An 18,610-nucleotide genomic window follows, 5' to 3' on the forward strand; every position below is an offset into this window, starting at 1 on the left:
AGATGGATGAGTATGGCAGAACAGGTGCCAGCATGCTGGCAGTCCACTTAATTGTATTCTGTCTTTATTCTTTTGAGTCACCCTGTTGCTTGCCAGACCCCTTTTCCATCTCTTGACAACTGTCTGAAACAGTTTCCACTGAGTTTTTTCCACGTTCCTTAAGCTCCTGAGACATACCTCATCCCTCACAATCTTTAGCCCTTCCCCACCAACTATTTCCCTTCCACACCAACTATTTTCTAAAGAATGTTGATGCTGCATTAAATCCTTCATCTTCCTGCAACATTTCCCAGTTTTCTATGAAGAATTAATTTCAATGAAGGTTTCCTTTCCTTGAGCAGTGTTTAACCTGTTTTACCAATAAGACTTTCCCAACTGCCCAGTTCAAACTCTTCTTAATCCTAACTTTCCTCAATTGTATAGAATGAGCCTTATTCCTTGACACTTTTTTAAAAATCATTGTTCAATATAACATAGCAATAGCTCTCTACTCCCCACTGCATTTCTTTTTCTCTAGGTTTTCTTCCTTTGTCTACTCTGTGGTTCTATAATTTCACCTCCTTCTTGTCTGCATTTTCCCTCACAATCATTTCCGTCCTGGCCACACTCTATAATTTCCACCACTCTAATCTTTTACAAGCATCTTCTTTCTAATTTCACAGCCACTATCCTAATTACTTTCTGCCTCTTCTCTTATGAAAGTTAGCAAATTGGACTTTCAGCATCTATTCTCCCTGCTTTGGAAACAAATATTCATCTTTTCATAATTTAGATGTGCATAAGTCACTCCTGGCTCTGGGGTCTTCAGGTTCTCCACTTCTTTCTGAATTAAGTTCCCAATCTCTAATCATGTATTTAAGGCCCCCTATACTCTGGCACAGAACTTTTCTTATTTTCTTTGCTTTACTTTTCATTTCTTTCATACACTTTATATTTGCATAACAAAGAATAATTTGCAGGAATACAAGAGTACTGAAAAAATACAAAATCTCATCTAATTGTCCCAACTTTCCTGTGTGGCACTAATATCTCCACTTACAGATAAAGAACCACATATCCATACACTGGACATCATTTAAACCAACTGGCCTCCTAAGATGTTTAATGCTTCCTCAAATCTACAGCTTTGTAGTACCCTTCCCTCTGACACTGAATATTCTATGAATTTTACATATGACTCAATCCCACAGTTTCTTCAAGGTTCAACTAAAATCCCACCTGTTTCCTTAAGTCTTCTCTGATCTACTACTCAGGGGTGGTTTCTTATTCCTTGAACTATGTCTGTGTTTGTGCCTCCTTTAGAATGTATGTCCTATTCTATCTCATTTCATATTGGAAAGTCTTATCCATTTCAATATATGATAAACTGCTTCATGACATAAAAAGCTCCTCTAAGACCAAAAACACTAGGCCACATTTTTTTTATTTACATGACTGTATCTCTACAGGACTTAGCCCAAGGTTTGGCTTGCAGTTGGAAATCAATATTTACTGAGGGAATGAATAAAGATAAACTGACTTAAAAAACAGGTTACAAGTGACTTCATACTACTAGGGACATTGCACAGGACAAATAAAAACACTGTTTATGCTAAAATCAAGAAGACAGTTTATTCCCTCCAAATCATCACTCAGTCTACTGATAAGCAGGTTTTGCAAAGCATCTAATTTACAGAACATGTGTCAGTTATGTTATTTTGAAAAGGGTATTATTTGGAGAAGACACATTAGCATAAACTATCAATTACTGAAATTTTTGTAGGTTTAGCAAGGATCCCACCTGAATCAGTAAAAAGAAAGGTAAATAAATTATCATTCATTTGTAATAATTCATGGGACATAACCCACAAAAGCAAATGTTGGGTATTGCTGCAAATAAGCCTTAAAAGAACCCTTTATAGAGCAACACAATTATGCTGTAGAGGATCCCAAAAGCACAAACATGCAACGTTCTGTTACGGGTTAGATTCAACGACAGTATCGCTCACAGATTTAATGAGTCTCTTTCTCAAACCATGAGGCGGAAATAGAAATGTGTTTTTAGAAACTGTATCAAATGATTTAAAAAGGGGCAGCGAGGGAGATGTGAAGAGAATAAAATTGTTGCATAAAATATGAAAGTGGAAAAAAGCAACATTGCTAAATTTATACATTTGACATCTCACTCTAAATGCATGATGAATTCAATATTACAAGTACTCATTTGATTATTTCTGCTTCACCTAAAAGTGCATATATCCATGAATTAAATGTGTTTTCTTTAGTAATTCCCATTTAGAAAACAAGACATTCTTTTGTGTTTGCATTGGCTATATAGCATATGATCATTCTCTCTCCAAAGAGTAAAGTTGAGGCCATCTTTATCTTAAAGGAGGGCAGGAAAAAACGTTAGCTGTTCAATGGTACACCTGGTACAATCTTATGAAAGCCAAATAAACACATCCAGACTAAACTTGAATTTAAGGGTATACATGGCCAAAAAGAAACATTGGTCCATTTCAAAACCTGCTATTCATGGAAAGTACAGCATATATTAATAGCAGCATGTGCAATTACTTATGGGGTGGTCTAGATTAATTGACTTTTTTTGGTAAAAGAAATATATGGTAAATCATAACTGCTCCTTTGTAATGTCTTTTACAACTCCATGTTCCTTTTTGTTTTGCAACTCATTCTTCTACAGTAGCTCAGTTTCCTAACACACACAATCTGAGAAGATTACATGAGCCTCTATACTAATGCTCATCTGTCCCCCAATCCAGTCTATCCTTGCAACTGCTGCCAGATTAACACCTAAAACACTTCCACCATATCAGCCCCTTGCTCAAAATATTCAGTGGCTTCTCTACCGACTCCAGGATGAAATCCAAATTCCTTAGCTTACTATTCAGGGTTCTCCACAGTTTGGCTCCAACTAATCCTTCCAACCTTATCTACTATCAATTCCTTCTTCAGCTAAACTGGTCTCCTAACAGTCTCCCGAACTATCCTACCTTTGTTTGTATTGTTTCCTCATTTAGAATGCATTCCATCTCTTCTCCACCTATTCAAATTCTACCCATTTCCCAATACTCAGCTCAGATTCCATCTCCTCCTTGAAGCCTGGCCAGACCTTAGCAAGCTGAAGAGCTCTTTCTTCTGTACTCTGAGAGCACTTTTGTTTGGATCTGTGGCTTCTAACCTTCTTGAGAATGAAGCCCTCTAACACCAAAATATTTCAGAACCCAAAGTGTATGACAAAAACCTACTGTGAATTTGTAGACCAAAGAAATGTGTATTTTAATAAACATAACAGAATGTCCATATGTGAAAGAGTTAAATATACATGTGGCCTGTTAATTTCCTCACCCTACAGACAAACCTTTTGAATTTGCAAACCTTTGGTACTTGTTCTCCAACTACTGAGGAAGAGTAAGCCACAGACTGAAAATCCTAGTCTCCATAATTTATTCGGCATATTACCTTTTAGTTTTTGCTAAATGTTTAAAAAGTCTTATGTTCCTTTACCAGCCTGTGAGCTCCTTAAGACAGGTGTTATGGTCAACATAAAATAGACAAATATCTAAATTAAATATTTTGTTTGTTTGAAAATCACAGAATTGCAATTCAGTACATATACGCAGAGCGGAATGGTCTTCAGTATGTCCTAAGAACAAAGAGAAGGTTGGAGGTTTTTATTAGAAAGAGAAATGTTACATTTTGTTTTGAAAAGCTCATTGGCACTAGAGAAGCTTTGGGAGGCTGCCAAGCTCTGACTGGTGACTGGTGGCTGTAGGTAAAATTAGTCTTGGAGTCATGGCAGGTTGTTTCACTAGTTACTAGGTAAACTGGTTTGAAGGGTACAGCAGGCCATTTCAGCAGCTGGGCTTGAAGAAAATTCAGCTCTTGGAGCTGGTGCTTTATTCCCCAAGCGCTTTACCCCCCTGCTCTTTCAACTGATTTAGTTGGAGCTATGGTTTGAATATTTACTCCCTCCAAAACTCATTTTGAAACTTAATCCCCAATGTGTCAGTATTGAAAGGTGGGAACTTTAAAAGGTAATTGGATCACAAGCACTCTACCTTCATGAAAGTATTAATCCATTCATGGACTAATGGGTTCGTGGATTAATGGTTTATCAGGAGAGGGAAACTGGTGGCTTTATAAGAAGAGGAAGAGGAACCTGAGCTAGCATGTTAGCATGCTCCATGCCCTCCCCATGTGACACTGTGCCACCTTGGAACTCTATATACAGAGAGTCCTCACTAGCAAGAAGGCCCTCACCAGATGCAGGCCCTTGACCTTGGACTTAGCCTTCATAACTGTAACAAATAAATTCCTTTTCTTTATAAATTACCTTGTTTCGAGTATTCTATTATAAGCAACAGAAAACAAAATAGTACAATTGGATATAACTAAAATGACCCAATTGGCATAAATCATCTTTCACACAAGAGCAGTACCATACACCTCTTTATATTTCTTCTAGAATCTGGCAGAGTTTATTTGTATACAGTAAAAAAATAAATAAATACTAGATTCCATTTTTCTCCAATATTATGCTAGAAAATTTATCATACAGACAGGAAAGTTGGAAGAATTACACAGTGAACACCTATAGATGTATCACCTGGACTCTACAATTAGCATGTTACTATATTTACTTTTCTATATCTATCCTTCAAAAAACTATCTTATTTTTAATATATTTTAAAGGAAGTTGCAGATATAATATACTTCCCCTAAACACTTCAGCATTCATATCATTAACTAGAGTTCATATTTTTGACTTTTTAAAGTAAAATTTTTATATAATCAAATGCACAAATCTTAAATGTGCCATTCCATGACTTTCAACAGATACATATTATATTTAGAAAGCAAAGTGAGATCAAAACATTTTTAGCTTATTATAATAATGGAAGCATGGCACAACAGTATGAAAAGATTGTACCAATAAAAAATACAGAGAGCAATACAACATTCTCAATTTATGGCACAGGCAATATTAAAGTAGACTTTTAGAATGGATGAGTAATAATTTTAAATGTAGTTTATATTTATTGAGCACCTACTATATGCCATGCATTTTGCTAAGCACTTTATAAGCAATAGGTTGTTTGCTCCTCATGGCAACTTTATGAGATATTTATTATTATTGTGTAATTTCATAGATGAGGAAACTGCAGCTTAAAGATGTTAAATAGTCCATGATCACACAGTTTCATGTTTCTTTAATTGCCGTATCTTTTGTAAATCAGCCAAAAAGCCCAGTGTTTTCTGAATATGGGTTTATCATCCTTAATCATTCCTTTGATATAGATCTGGACAATCAGTGAGTGGTACAGCAATAAGAAGGTCCAAGAATACCAGGGCACTGAATAAAAGTGTATCAGTGTATGTTGCAAATTAGCGGGTGGTAAAATAAATCAGTGCATGAAGATTGGAAGCAGATGAGCTGGCTCAGACTCACAACCTCAACCGTATCAATGTGGGAAAATGGCTTACTTGCCTAAAAGGTAATCAATCTACTAAATATACATCTCAGATCATGTTTCTTCCCATCCTTCACCAACTCACAGGAGCACCCAGACATAAACCCTACCCACATTGAGTATTAATTGAACAAGTAATTACTAAGTACCTCAAGTACTGCAAATACCTGCAAAGGCCGTGCTTGATATGCAGGATCCCAAAGGAGGAGAATATATCCTTTCCTCACCTGGAGACATTACAGTAGCCAGTCCCAGAAGATATGTTTCTTTTTAAAAATATAACATTATTTAATAATAGCTGCTATGTTTTGAGCATATAGTAGATACCAGTAACTACACTTAGTATTTTGGATAGATTAACTGTCATGCACCTGTGATGAAGGGGCAATGCCATTCTACAGCAAAGAAGGCAGAGGCTCAGAAGTAATAGATAATAATAGCCAGTGGACATTGAGCATTTTCTAGGAGCCAGACTCTGTTCTAAGCACTTTACCAACTCATCTAACAGTTGTACCAACACTACAGGCAAGCAGTATCATCACCTTCATTTTACGGACCAGGAAGCAGAGGCATAGAGCAGTTAAGTAAGTATTCGTCATCACACTTCGTAACTAATAAGTGGCAGAGCTTCAAACAGACGCAGGCAGCCTTCAGGACTCTTTCTATGCTCCCTGCTCTGTCCTCAACAGGCATATGTTAGTTGCCGTGAATAAAAAGCAGAATTGTGATTGTGATTTTTTAGTTCAGGTAAGTCTGACTACAAAACTGCTCTCACAAGCATGCAATTCTTCCTATATTTCTAATATTACTCATTTTCCACGTTACTCTCTTTAAGGCAAGTATCAGATATGTTCAGAAAAAGATAATAATATGCAAATAAGCACATGATTTCAGATAAAATGCCTTCATTTCTTCTCACCTAGGGTCCCTTCTTAATGCCCACTACCCCTTGAATACAGTTTCAAAATACTACCTAAGTGCATTTCTAAAACACAAACCCAATCATACCACTTTCTGACTCACAAGCCTTCAGCTCCCACAGCTCCTGTACAGTTGCATCCAAATTCTTGAACTTCATATCTTGAGCCCTTCATCATCATCTTTGGCATCTAAGCTCCATCTCTGTGCATGCTTCTCATCTTACACACACACACACACACACGCACACATGCACACGCGCACACGCACATACACTCTTCTGCCATTCAGAATGTCTTTGTCACAGCTATGAAGCTCAAGCTCTCTCTTTCTTCCTGGCATGGCACTCAGTATTCTCCTACCTCTCCTTCAGGACTCAGGTTAAGCATCACCAGTGTGCGTCCCCACAATCCACAATCACTTCAGTGAGGATTAGATGTCCTCCTCCTCTGCAGAATATAGTCCTTATCTTAAAGTATGGTGGTAAATCACATTAAATAGCGAACTCCTCCTTGGCTAGAATGGAGTTTGGTATATTTCTAGATAGAATCACTTAATAAATATTTCTCAAATTAACAATGTAATTGTGGATATATAGTACAGATACACTACATATATACACACATATACACACACACATATATACATAGACACTTTTATTTTTTTACTTCAGTGAATACATATATATATATATATCCTTCTTCCTGCAATTTTTCCCCACCTTCAAAATGTTTACTTCCAATTATTCCTTTACCATCTTACCATCTACACACCAACCCTAAGTGTATTAACTGCCTTATCCTTATATCATTCAGTTGTTTCTTGGAACAGTTGTATGTGGAAGTTGCTTCATCACTATTAATATACTAACAGTTGAAGTTTCTATTTATGAAGCAGTTATTTACTACGGGTCAAAAGCAAGTCAGTCACTATAGATCAAATTCACAACCTGCAACAATGTTGACTGTGAATGTTCTGCGGATGGACAGCCCATAGCAACTATATGAACTGTCTGTGAAATGATCAATTTCAAAAATTTAAAAAACAGGCTCTAGATACTTATTGAATCATTAATACATTGTAAACAAACTTAATGAATGCTCTTCTCTTATAATCATTCATGTACATTATATGCTTAGTAATATGAGGCATTCATTTAACATTTTTTTTTTATTTGACTTTATTGCCAATCCTCCCGTTAGATGCTAAGCACACTAGAGTGAACACATGTGTCCCCGCTTCGAGAAACTTAGAAAACTCTTCTAGGTGAAGCACACATATAAATGAATGTTGCATATCTTTCATCTTGGCCACAATCTTAGATAAGGTAACATAAACACTTCTTAGGGAAGATAAACTATTTCAGCAAGAACTCAGCTTTTTGGCTAGTAACCTAAGCAGTGCTATTGGGGAGTCCATGTTTTAAAGTGTAAAGAATATAGCTTTGAAATCAGCCTGTTAGGCCTTTGCATCTCTTCCGCAACACAGTTAATACACTGTAAACACAGACTAGTCACTTAAACTCTTTAAAATGAGGTGCCTAAAAGTTACCCTAAAGATTGTTTTGAGGATAAACGTAGGTAGAGGGCATATGATGTACTCAAAAACTTAGTCAATGTAGTTCATATTCTTTATTGTTGACAAAAAGGATTCTTTCCACTTAAAATGCCCTATTAGTAATAAATACAATGATAAAATGGGTAAGGATTATAGATTTTGATTCATGTTACAATGTTAAGAAATAGTTCCTAATTTGTATTATGAGGAGTACATAAACATACCTCTTTGGAATGTGTTTGGTAGAGTCTGTCTACCATTTTTTGGTATAATGGGATACTGGAGGCATGCAAAAACAAAACAAAACAAAACAAAACTCAAAATCTGTAAAACTAGCAAATTACCATGAACATAATCATAATAAGCTCTCACTTACAAATTGTGTGTCCTAAAAATTAACACAAACCCTTGATAACCTTATGAAGACTTGCTTTCTCTCTACTACAGTATAAGCAATATTTGACAGTCACTGACATATGACAGATAATTTTTTTCCTACCCAAAGCAAAAGTGGAAAATTTGTAATATGTATGTATTTTTTTCTACTGTATTGTATGCTTAGAGTGAAAGAGAGGAGAATGAATTACTCTTGACCCTTACTCCAAGTTAGCAAGGTGAGAAGAAATGTAACAGACCCCACTTTATTTATATACTGCTCACACCAAGGCATCCTTGGATATCCTAAGAAATCAGGACTTACTTAAAAGCAGGGAATCTGTCACCAAAGGCATATGAATTTGCCCAAATACTACCATTCACAAAATGTTCACATATCTCCCGGGAGGGAACCAGAGGTTTCTCCCAGAATATTGGATGTTCTCAGGGAGATTTATTTCAGCTCATACCAAAGTTCTGGCCCAGGCAGCACAGAGATGCCACAGAACTGTGATTCTCTATACTATTAGCAACTGGAAGTAGGGAAAAGTTGTCTACATCTAGACCTTAGTTATCAGGAAGCCTCACTCTAGAAACCCTGAGCCTAGTTGCAGGCAATCAGCACTGGAGTTCCTATTCTTATTATGAAAGATACAGTTAGCTGCAGGTGAGAGGCTAGAGCCTATCTGCCACCCTACAAGGCTCACACGTGCCACCCCTCTATTCCTCTGATTTTACCTCTTTTACTCCCAGCCATTCTCTCTCCTCCAGCCACACTGGGCTCCTTGCTGATCCTAGAACATCCCAAGCATGTTCTCAACTCTCAGATTTGGTCATTACTACTCCAATGGAGCCCCAACAAATGCCAACAGTGTTGTTTGGCTGGTATAATTTGGTTCTCAAAGTCAAGAAAAGTGTGACCAAATTTACCACCTACTTAGAAATATTTTCTGAGGTAGAAAACATTTACTCTGAGCAGTAGCAAAACTGCAACCAGTTTTTAAATTTCACAGTAACACTGCCCCAAACCAAATGTGCATATGATAATGACCATTATAATGAAAAGCAGAGATGATTTCCCATCTCCATTTGATCTCAGAGAGGCTTAACAGGCAGACAGTTGATGAAATTATAATTAAGTCTAAAGCTTTGAAAACAAGAAACAATCCCCCAAAGTTAACCTAATGATGCAATACAACGTGCACGTGGACCACAAGAAGGAATCTCACACACTCATGCACATCAGAACTTCAAGACCGGACTGTAACCACCCTGAAGAGTCATCCTTATAACGAAGTCCTTGTCATCAAAGCCTCTGCCACTGGTTCTTGCACAGCGCTGCTGTTTGCTAGGGAATGGCATCATCCAGCCATGAAGGCACCAGTGTGGCAATGAAAGCACCAATGTTTAGTAAAACGTATTAGAAAAGGCATTTGTAGATGATGCAAATCACATATTCTCTCCAGAGAATAATATGATGATTAAAAACCCAGGCTCTGGACTCAGAACTTAATTCAAGTACCCGCTCACATGCCAGTGGTACCAATTACAAGCCATGTGCCTTTAAACTTGGTGTTTAAGTCTTGGATTTTTTTGGTTCATAAAATGGGAATCACACTGTAGAAGTGACTTAATTATATATGGCATAGCAGTTAATAAATACTGAGCACTTATAAGTTCCAATTATGCTGCAAATTTTATGTTACATCCTCACAGAAAGCCTGATGTAAGTTCTGTTATTATCCCCATTTTACAGATGAGAAAATAGCCACCCAGAGGCTGACTTGTCTGAGTTCACACAGCCAGCAAATAGTGAAGCTGGAATTCAAGCCCAGACTCTTAGCTATTTTGCTGACAATGTTTTTAAATTTGTTTTCTAAAGATTAATAAAGCAAAACATAGAAAATAGTCATCACAGTGACTAATAGGTTATTCATAAATATTAGCCAGCATTATTATAATTAATTAGCAACAGACATGTGAAAATTATTCCTATATATACAACATAGGAAAATATTAAATCCTAACAAATTATTTATTCATTCTTTCATGGCTTTTATTTAAGAACAATTTATAAGAGGCCAATTCTGTGGTTACAGACAAACTAAAAATGTCATTTAGAAACTCTTTTATTCACAATGTCCCTTAATCTTCCAGAAACTAAATCCTGTGCAGAATGTAAACAATAATAAAGTTATATTACCATGTTTCTATTGACAACAGAATATTTAACCACAAATATATAAACATAGACTATAAAATACAGCCTCAAACCATAATTTTATACACATCTGCCCCAGTTTAGACATTTCTTGTAAATCAGATTTCTTAAAAATAATCTAGTTGGATAGCATTATATTTTACTAAATTAAAATTACAGCGAGAAAAAAATCCAGATAATTTACTAGTGTTCTAAGTTTTGTAAAAATGATAAAAACAGCTTAAAATGATTCTGATAATGTATAAAACTGAACCTATCAGCCTAAAATATGTAATACACAGTAAATTTTAAACGGAGAAAATTTAGCTACCTAATTCGAGATTGTATCTGTTATCACCTAGGAAATCTGATATACCAATTCAAAATTACTATTTGAATTACCATCAGAATTCCTGAAACCCTATGTGCAGTGAAGATTCCAATTGCATCTGGTTTTACGTCATCTAAAGACAAATCTATCCCTTTCAAGACAAGTTTAAGCTTCTTCTTGAGTTTGAGTCTAAGTTTACAATAGAGAAAACTCAGAATTAGAGCTCAGATTTTTGCTTGCTCACACTTTTTTTTTGGCCTTCCTCACTCCTTACTCCAAGACAACCAAAAATAAACACTCAAACCAGCAATATATGAACTGACCAATCTTAAGCTCCCATGGACTTAAGACAACCAGCGAAAACAAAGATGGAAAGAATCACTGCTTTGCAAACAAGGCCTTAATTACGTACGTAAATAAAAATCCTTTTAGGGCCACAGCCCTGAGTCCTTCGAAGGAACCTTTCCCAACTACTTCTCATGCTTAACACAAATATCAACACAAAGCCTTTACCATGTAAAGGCTTGCACAGATTCCCAAACATTACAAATCCTCTCAGATTTGATGATCATCTAATAGAAGTATCACCAAGAAGCCTATTTCTTAAAAGCTATACTTTAACAATATAATACATGGAACAGAATTTTTGTTCCATCTTGGCCTCCAATTGCATTTGGTTTTACGTCACCTAAAGACAAATCTATCTGTTTCAAGACAAGTTTTTCAGACTAACTGTCCAAAGGAAGAGGGAAAACAGTTGAAAGACAGGCCATGGTTGGTGTTTTCACAACCATCCATTAGTGTCTGCTAGGTCAAGCTTGAGTTAATAGTAACAAAAATATGCATTAATTCATTTGGAAACATATCACTTCTTACAGTGCTTTCCTCATTGCAAGTCAAGCGTTCATTTATGCTACTATTTTCTATTTTTACCTGTTTATATTTTTATATTGCAAAGATGTATAAACTGGGTGAAACCAACCAATGGTTAACTCCAACAGTAACAATTCACAGAGGGGTTGGAAGGATGTTTAAAAATGTGAATAGTTGAAAGTTTTGAAATATGAAACAAACAACTATTATAACTGAAGAACATTTCATGTAGGAAATAAAAAAGCACAGTACTTGAGGCTGTAGCTCAGTGTCTTTCTGTCTTTATCCCTTAGATGAACCATGAAAATAGGCACTAGCCTATGAGTACAGAACCTACAAACATTGAGTCTTAGGATAACTTGGCAGCAGACTTAAGAAGAAACTTAATATTCTCTGCCTTTCCATTCCATTCCCTTCTTGTTTGTTCTTCAGATGAAGTTATGGTTTTTGATACAGGAGATTTTCTTGTTTTCTTAGCCTCATTATAGGAACAAGTGGTGGCAGGAAATAAAAAATATCTCTGAGTGAAAAAAGACAACCTATATAAATGCAGGCAAAGCCAGCAACTGTGTAAACTAAATGGAAGTTCCATTGACCTAATTAATTTCTATAGGGCTGAGATGATTTTCAGTCGGGCTGCAGAGAAGTCACTTAAATATAAATCATGGCATATGTAGCTGAAAATGTTCATTGTAGAGTTAGGGGAGGTGATTGACATTTTAAAGACTCTTAAATTGTAATGAATTTCTTGATTTCATTCCTTTAATTCATCAGTAAACACTGCTGTTTTCAAACTAAATAAGATTTCAAAGAAGAAATAGGAAAATCTATAAAGACTATATGCCAGAGAAGTTTGCCAGACATTAATGAATTCGCTAATTTTAAGCTTAACTCCTCTAGTGGTGACAGAGAGGAATGAAATAGATATACTATGAGACATATAAGTAGCATGATAAACTGATTCACACACTTAATTAAAAACCTAGAACTTTCCAATATTGTTTGTATCTAAACAGACATGTAACATCAATCATGAGGGAACTTTGGGTCCATATTTTCAAACTGACTACTAAAATAAAACAATATGTCAGGAGATTGAGAAACTTCATTTATTCTCATTTATATCGATACCTTCTAACTTCACTTTCTAACCACCACAACGCTTGTAAAGTACATTAATGAAGATTACCTGAAACAGGGTGAGATGAGTAATTGTGTATTTGTCTGAAGTCAAGTCTAAAAAAATTCATTTCTAAGACATAAAACAATTAAGTTTAAGATAAAGAATAAATTCTGTGTATTTTCCAGTTTGGTTGAGGAGATCCCATAATTACCTAACATGTTTTAATAGTTTGAACTTATTTTAGTTATGCAAAAATCTAATAAAATGCGATATTCCTAAATATGAATGTGATATCAAGCTATAAAAAGTAAATATTCAGAAATACGTTATTTCTCCACATGTGCTTAGAAAACAAACCACACATCACTCACATAAAGCTATCTAAGGGGAACCCTAAACACACACTCTGTTTCAGTACTGCGTGGTTCTTATTTTGTAGGAGAGAACTTGCCAATAAAATGTTGAGAAAATGAAAACGTATTAGTCCTATTCATTTCTTCATATACAAAAAAATTAACTACCAGTATTTCATAATTGCTCTTCCATATATGTACCGGTATATTCTATTGAGCAAAATATTTTAACATACTTAGTCTTCCTTATTTTTAAGTTAATTTGAATGACTGTCTTATCTGGACTTCACAATGATGGAAATGCCTGTTAAAGGTCACCTATGGGCCTTCTGCAGCTCCTGTCAGTGGCCGCCCTCACGCTGACTCTCGCATGAGGCCTGCCGGCGCAGGGACCTGCCGCGGTCTGGCTGACTACATCCACACCCAGTCTGCACTCCGCAGTAGGCATGCTTTACCTGAAGCCAAAGCCCAAAAGGAGAGGAAACAGGACTGCTTGCTTTTATTTTATTTGCTCTATAAAATCCACTTACACACTAGAACTACTTTCCTATAAATAATTTAAATTTCTCTCTGATTGCCTATCAAAATGGGAAGAAAAAAGTTTCAGATGAAAAGGCACCTCATGCAGAGATTAATTTTCTGCTACATCAGCAAAGTTTCAATTTTTGAGAGTACCCATTTTTCATAAACACTTGAAATGAATGTATTTATGCTAAAAGAAAAATGCAGAATATTTACACATTCAAAGAATCACTGCTGGAATAAAAATCAAAGCATCTCATATCAGAAACAACTGATTTTATATTTTTCCTATTACTAAAAATTACATAACATTATAAGTTTTAAAAGCCTTCACTAACACATACTGGAATATCACATCAAAAAAGACAATAATTTTACAGCAGTTAGCTTTTTTTAAAAAAAATTGTGTAATGAAAGATCACCATGGTGACTGGGAAATGATGGTTAAGAGTTTTGCATATGGATGGAATTCTGGAATATTCTAACATAGATAATTTATCGAACTTCTAGTGAAAGGTATGCTCTGAGTCATCAAGGTCCTGAGGCTTAGTAATGAATAAATAAGCAAAATATTATCTATGAAGAAATAATTTTTCAATAGACTATAGTAGAAATAAATATAATGCAATATGTAATGTATCTTTCCATATGTTGAAGTTGTAAAAATATGCATAGTACCTAAATGACTGCATAACAGGTAGCAACAATACATATAACCTTATATGTTTAATCTTAAGTATACATGGATCAAAGTAGGTATTTCTACTTATATAAAATTTATATAAATATTCATATGTATTAATTACACAGAAATAATTGTAATTGTTCTACATTTAAAGTATGCTATTTAATCTTTAAGTAAATAAATTGTGTGTATATCACCTAAATGATGTTGTATACGCCATAAACAATACTTTTTTTACTTATTTATATTTTCATAGCTGAAGCCATAAGAACACTAGGCACACAAATTATTTCATTGATATTTAGAAACAATCCAGTCCAATGTTTACATTTAAACAAATTCGGCTATATTTAACAACAAAAGGGAAAATAAAATAAAGGAAATAATACCAAGTTTTAATTGATCATACAACAAAACAACACAAATTGATATTGCAGTGTGGACATGATCAATAAGAAGATAAAACACACTCAAAAGTTAAAAATGTCATGCACACAAATACGTATAATATACATGTGTATATGCATGTATATGCATTTGGCGAAACAAAACCAATCTATGCAATGTTACAATAACCTGGAAACATGAATCTCCTAACAATGAATACGGATTAGTAAGTCACATTATCACCTAAAGAGGAAATATAACAGTAGTTTTACGAATTTGACAACTGAAATCATATTAATGATTTCAATTAATAACAAACCAACTAATAACAAAGCATATATTGATGAAGAAACAAGGTGCAAAGTAAACAATGAGAAGGCAGACACTCACCTTCGGTGCCATTGGGAGTCATGGAATTACTATTTATATGAGAGTTATCGAGTTTGGGGCCACTGGGGGATTCACTACTACCACTCAGACGGCTATGCGGGCTGGTTAGATCCTGCATTTCCATAGACCTAAAGACAAGAAGCCTTCCGTTTGACAGATGTACCAAATTCATAACACCACTATTTAATGCGCTAATGACTTGACACCTGCTTTGAAACACACTCGCACAAAAGTCCCATTGTATCTATTTCTTAGACTCAAAATAATTCATCTCACATTTTGACTTCAGGCATCCCTTCATCATATGTACTATCAAAAGATGACACTTGCTTTACCTATCCAGCCAGTCACACGAAGTTTTTAAAATTTCATTTTTTCTCTTACACAGTTCATCAAGTCACAAGGTCTAATGTGAGACAATGACACCTATTATACTTTTCAAAGAAAAAATAGTCATCTTTTTCTTTTTATATTAAAAAGGACCAAAGGCATTACTTTTCTAAAAGAAAAGGCAACTATGTAAAGAAGTAAAATAGAAATAGATCACTTTTCTGGGGAATCTGTTTCATCTAATAAATTAGCACCAGGTACTCCCTTATAATTTACCACCCAATTGTAATTTAATGGGTCTCCAAACCAAATAAAACACTTGAAACCTATAGTCTAGTGACAGGGAATGAGATAGTCCTGATGCATGTGTTTACTCTGGCAAACTACTTAATTGTTCCTCTGTTTCCCTTGAAACAAATGCAGCATTAAAACATTATGATGTCGGCTCACTTGTTTGCTTTGTGGATTACATACAGCGTGCCCAATTGAAAAGGGATAAGGCCAACATACAGTGGGTCCCTGCAAGCATTAGCACTCAGAATACCTCAGCTGTCACTTACTCTGGGAAATAACAACAATTCTACTTCAGTGCTATAATTTTGCAATTTTACCATATAAAACCAGTTAAATGCCCCCTGAAAGTTCTTAGACTCTGCAGTTACTTATTCTATAATGGGTACAAAAGCCACTACTCATGTTCACAATTTCAGAACTATACATTTATATTGAATACCCTATTAGTGAAGAGAGAATTTATTTAAAGTCACTAAAAACACACTTAGATACCATTATTTTCTTACAGCCAATTTCTTAAAAGTTTAGGGCCCATTTACTTTATTTTATACTTTGTATGTTTTTCTAAGAAAAAAGATGGAAGTTTAATGTTTACATATATAAAGTTAATACTATTTGCTCCTCACCCTATCAGGTCAATAAAAGCTACAGTCATTTTAATTTAGAGGTTGCACTTACATTGACTATGGGTATCAGTTTTTAAAACAGTTTAACATGAACCATTTTACTTCTAAAGTGAGCTTTGACTTCCACAAATATTCTGAATTCAAACTAGAAATGGTCTAAAATCCAATTGTTCTCTCCTGATTCTCATTACACATTCACAGTTTTCCTAACACTAGAAACTATAGCCCATAATTATTTTCAAACCGAGGTTCCTATTCCCTTTCTACATACTTAAAATGTTTTACAAGCGCATACACACAAACTGTTAAGTAATTTCCAACAGAGGCTGTTGCTATTAATAGAAATAATTAAGAAACACTAGACAAAAATAGATACGGGTCACAGAAAGGTAATCTCCAAAAATGTCAAATATCAACAATATCCTTACCTGCAACTTGAGGAAACAGCAACATCTGAACTGGCTTGAGATGTTTGCACCTGTGATCAGGGGTAAAAAAATTAGAAGCTGTTGTTACTCTGCTTCAGTGTCAGCTCTTAATTATACAGAGCACATGGTTGAGAACGACAATGCTCTCTTTTAACCAAAAGAGAAAAAGGAGGATACTGCAGCAGTGAAAGGCATATTGTCTTTAAGTTGAGGTCTCAACTGTTGTTTCCTCCTGCAGGTCTATCCTCCTCCTCCCCTTGTCAGGGGGGGAAGGCAGCCAAATGACGTGATAGTGATTCATCACTGGCCTATGACAGCTGCAAACGGGATTACCCCTCCCCCAATCAACATGCAAAGCAGCCTTGCCCAGGCAGCTTGGAAAAGGTGCTTGGAAAAAAAATAGCGATTGACAAAATGAGCATGTTTAACAGCAATAGTTCAAGCAGTAATCCTCCAGCATCCTCAGAAGATCTTTCAGCTTCTGTTATCACCAGCTGAAATAGAGCTCCCGCCCACCCCTTTGACTCCTGACAGTTTCTTATCCTTATCATAATGGTTTGCTCCTACATTTACTATTTGTCATTTAACATTCACTAAAACAGCTTCTGGGCAACTTTCAGACAATGCTGGACTAACTATAGATGGCAAAGGCAAGTTTTCATACCCAAAGTCACTCCACTGAACAATGTACTCATTTACCCTCGCCAATTTAAAATTCAATGAGTTCTTATTCAGTTCTGCCCAGTAAACTAGAAAATGTAGTTAGCATTTTTGGTGGATTTTCCATCTTTTAAACCGAGAAAGAAAATGGAAAGTTTAATAATCAGTTCACCATCTTAGTCAGCTTACATTTTAGTCTCTCTTTTTTCTAGACGAATCTGTACTTCAGGACTTCACTGAACAACTTAACTAATGTGCAGGCTTTGACAGTCACTGCCTGTCTTCCAGAAGCAGCTCAAACTGCCAGCAGGTGATAAAGCTCAGGTAAGGCCAGACTGCTGGCTTGTAGGCTCAGGCTAACGCCTCAGTAGGAGAGCATTCTGCAAAACGTTTAAAAATGGCTCAGAATTCCAAATCTTTGATGTGCATTTTCATTCAACCTGAACTGACATCAATTAGGGTTACAGAACAAAGATGAGAACTGAAGCATCTCAAATGGCATTACAGTTATCCAACCAAACGTCTTCTGTTAAGTCCTGTTATTTTTTAATTATGATTTATGAAATAAGAAATACTACCTTTCCAGCAAGAATAAAGCATCTTTAAAGTCTAACTGTCTTGGTATAATGTTACGTAAAATTTCTAGGTATATGTTTCTACAATACATGCAGGATGAAAAACAATTTTTAAAGGATGCTTGAGTATAAGATACAAATTAAATTTCAATGCCTACAGATGTGTCATTCCATGATAACAACCTTCTGCAATTTTTGTTAAAATTAATGTTCTCACACAAGTTTAAGTGGTTTCCTTTAGAAACTCCAGCAATATACCTCAAGGATAAATTTCCTTTTTTTTTCTTTTTTTTTTTTCTCCACTTTTATGCACCTGGAATAAATTATAGGTGAGAACTAACTTAGTTTTAAGAACTCTCCTGGCTTAATTACGTGAAAGAGTATTTAAAGCATTCTTTCTGTTAAATGTTAAAGTGCATTTCCATTTTAACATTAGCTGGAAAGTACCATGTTGGAAATATAATTCTAGTTTCAGTATATACTTTGAAAGTTTGGTTAGATTTATATTT

The 18,610-nt window shown here is 35.3% G+C and overlaps 1 protein-coding gene across 12 annotated transcripts in view; it reads right to left on the reverse strand.

The window, feature by feature from the left end:
• Positions 1-18,610, reverse strand: part of EYA1 (EYA transcriptional coactivator and phosphatase 1) — a 342,170-nt gene that overhangs the window by 144,601 nt on the left and 178,959 nt on the right. For 9 of the 12 annotated variants that reach the window (XM_028852737.2, XM_077942831.1, XM_077942828.1 and 6 more), the window contains 2 exons: positions 16,867-16,916; positions 15,189-15,316 (listed from right to left, as the gene is read on the reverse strand). In XM_028852737.2, coding sequence (XP_028708570.2) covers positions 15,189-15,316; positions 16,867-16,916 — 178 coding nt within the window. Of the gene's footprint in view, positions 1-15,188; positions 15,317-16,866; positions 17,369-18,610 lie in introns of those variants that run through there. The other 3 variants (XM_077942835.1, XM_077942832.1, XM_077942836.1) reach the window with 3 other exon arrangements.

The sequence above is a fragment of the Macaca mulatta genome, chromosome 8, assembly GCF_049350105.2.
Source record: "Macaca mulatta isolate MMU2019108-1 chromosome 8, T2T-MMU8v2.0, whole genome shotgun sequence".
NCBI lineage: Eukaryota > Metazoa > Chordata > Mammalia > Primates > Cercopithecidae > Macaca > Macaca mulatta.